The sequence below is a fragment of the Octopus bimaculoides genome, chromosome 18, assembly GCF_046866305.1.
Source record: "Octopus bimaculoides isolate indiv1 chromosome 18, ASM4686630v1, whole genome shotgun sequence".
NCBI lineage: Eukaryota > Metazoa > Mollusca > Cephalopoda > Octopoda > Octopodidae > Octopus > Octopus bimaculoides.
Genome location: NC_142945.1, coordinates 20,172,715 through 20,175,214, shown reverse-complemented (window position 1 = coordinate 20,175,214; position 2,500 = coordinate 20,172,715). Strand labels below are relative to the sequence as shown.

General features: G+C 37.4%; 1 protein-coding gene across 1 annotated transcript in view; it reads left to right on the top strand.

Annotated features, from left to right (window-relative positions):
• Positions 1-2,500, top strand: part of LOC106875600 (uncharacterized) — a 281,932-nt gene that overhangs the window by 150,414 nt on the left and 129,018 nt on the right. The window contains exon 4 of the mRNA XM_089365916.1: positions 1,556-1,673. Coding sequence (XP_089222042.1) covers positions 1,556-1,673 — 118 coding nt within the window. The remainder of the gene's footprint in view (positions 1-1,555; positions 1,674-2,500) is intronic.

Below are 2,500 nucleotides of genomic sequence, written 5' to 3'. Positions count from 1 at the left end.
TGTAATATATATTATATATATATATATATATACTATTATTATTATTATTATTATTATTATTATTATTATTATTATTATTATTATTATTATTATTATCATTATTATTATTATTATTATATTTATATATATGTTAATGATGTATTTATAGCTTTATATATGTATATGCATACTTGTGGGAAGGGGAAGTAGAGTTGATTTTTATCAAAATACATGCAAAATTCCTGCATGACGCGTGCGCATGTGTGAGAGAAGGAAGAAACGCGAAAATTGTGATAAGTATACTTTTTGTCTGAATGCTTTTTACCCGAGTTTTACGTTAGTGTTTATTGAAAAGATTGGTGTGCGGAAGCAGCGTGATAAAATATATGCAAACATATTCTCAAATACATCGTGTTGTGACCTTATCAAAAGATTGGAGTGGCTGAATTTACTCGCGTGGCTTAGTGGTTAGGCTGTGGGGCTCATGATCGTAAGATTGTGGTCTCGATTCCTGAACCGGACGTTGCCCCAGTCCACTCAGCTGTAGAAATGAGTACTACTAGTGGAGGCACGTTGTTTATAGTTAGGGTGTTGGATTCATGCCCGTAAGATTGTGGTTTTGATCCCTGGACCGGGCGATCCGTTGTGTTCTTGAGCAAAACAATTCATTTCACGTTGCTCCAATCTGTAGAAATGAGTCTAGCCTGGAGAAGGATGGGCTCCACTAGGCTTTCTCGTCCAAGATACTCTGCATGGCTGCAGCGCCCCAACGATCCCCAAAGGGACTTATCAATGTCAACACAATCGAATAATTTTCAGTTCCTATGTAGCTAATATATAATACTTTCACCATAATGGATTTACCATACCCCGAAAGATAGTCACAAATATTAAAAAAAAATTATTCATTAAGAATAAAACTTCATTAAAATTAGCTGTCATCCTTGTTTACGTGTGATTTATACATATTATACTGAAAACAAGGTGGTTATATAACTCCTCTTCTTTTGTCATACATAAACTGATATTACGTTTTGAATTCTCCAGGCACTTTGCTCTAAAAGCGCAAGTATACTGAGTTCTAACAGATAGCGATTAGTATCGTTATACTTATAAAAAAACCCATAAAATACATAAACATGTGTGTGTGTGTACAGAGTGAGTGAGTGAGAGAGTGAGGGAGGGAGTGAGTGAGGGAGTGAACGATAGAGAAAGAGACACGAAGAGACAGAGACACAGAGAGAATACGGTTATAGAAAATGTGAGAATGTAGGTAATCTGATATAATTTTGATCTGATCATCTTAGTTTCTGCGCACAACTAGTTTCCCTTTCACTCCCTTCCTCTCTCTCCCTACTTTTTCTCTCTCTCTCTCTCTCTCTCTCTCTCTCTCTCTCTCTCTCTCTCTCACTCACTCCTTTCTGTATGTTCGTGCATGAGTATGTAAAATACATATGAGTGAGTGTGTTCCAGGCTGGTTGTGCACGCTATTATAAATGCAGTACGATATCAAGTTTCACTTCTGAATGTTAAAAGTATTCTTAATTGTTTTTTTTTTTGTTTTTTGTTTTTTCAGAGACAACGATTTTATCGCTGACGTTTATAACATCACATCAAAGATGTCTACATACCTGTTGGCCTTTATTGTGTGTGATTTCAGTTCGCTGGAAAACAAAACTAAAACTGGAGTCCAGGTATTTTTCGAGCATTAAAGCCCACGTACTTACACTAAAACTATTAAACCACCCTGCCTGAAACAAGCGCAACTCGTTTTAAAGTGTTCATTCTTGAATTAAAATACTTTCACAGTCTTATAATAGAACGATTTTGCTAAATTCTCTTTTAAACACAAACGTGGCGAACCAACAGTGTCAGTATAACGTCGGATAGAATGCCAATGCAGCATTCGTTCCTACTCTTTTCGTTTTCAATTCCAATCTCGTCGAAGTCAACTTTGCTTTCATCCTTTCAGATTCGAAGTACCAATTCAATACTGACTCTAATTCCTCTCTCTCTCTCTCTCTCTCTCTCTCTCTCTCTCTCTCTCTCTCTCTCTTCTTTCCTCTCTCTCTCTCTCTCTCTCTCTCTTTCTCTTTCTCCCTCCGTCTCTCTCTCTGAAAGAAATCAGTTCTAGAGAGGTTGGACTCTGCTAGGCTTAAAAATACCCAGTTCACGATAGTTCCCCTACGACTCTATTAGGAATTGACCCACCGAATTAAGGCATTTAAAACACAACCTAAATAATGATTCCAGATATTTGAACAAGGCTAGCAATTCCAGGGAGGAGTAAGTCAATTACATCGACCCCACTGAAAGGATGAAAGAGAAAGTCGAGCTCGGCAGAATTTGAACTCAGAACCTCAGAACGTAAAGACGGACAAAATGCAGCTAAGCATATTGTTTGGCGTGGTAATGATTCCGCCAGCTCACCACCTTAAGTACCACCTAAACAATAATTTCAAATTTTGGCACAATGCCAACAGTCTCGAAGTATGGGCCAGTCCATTACATCAACTTCAGT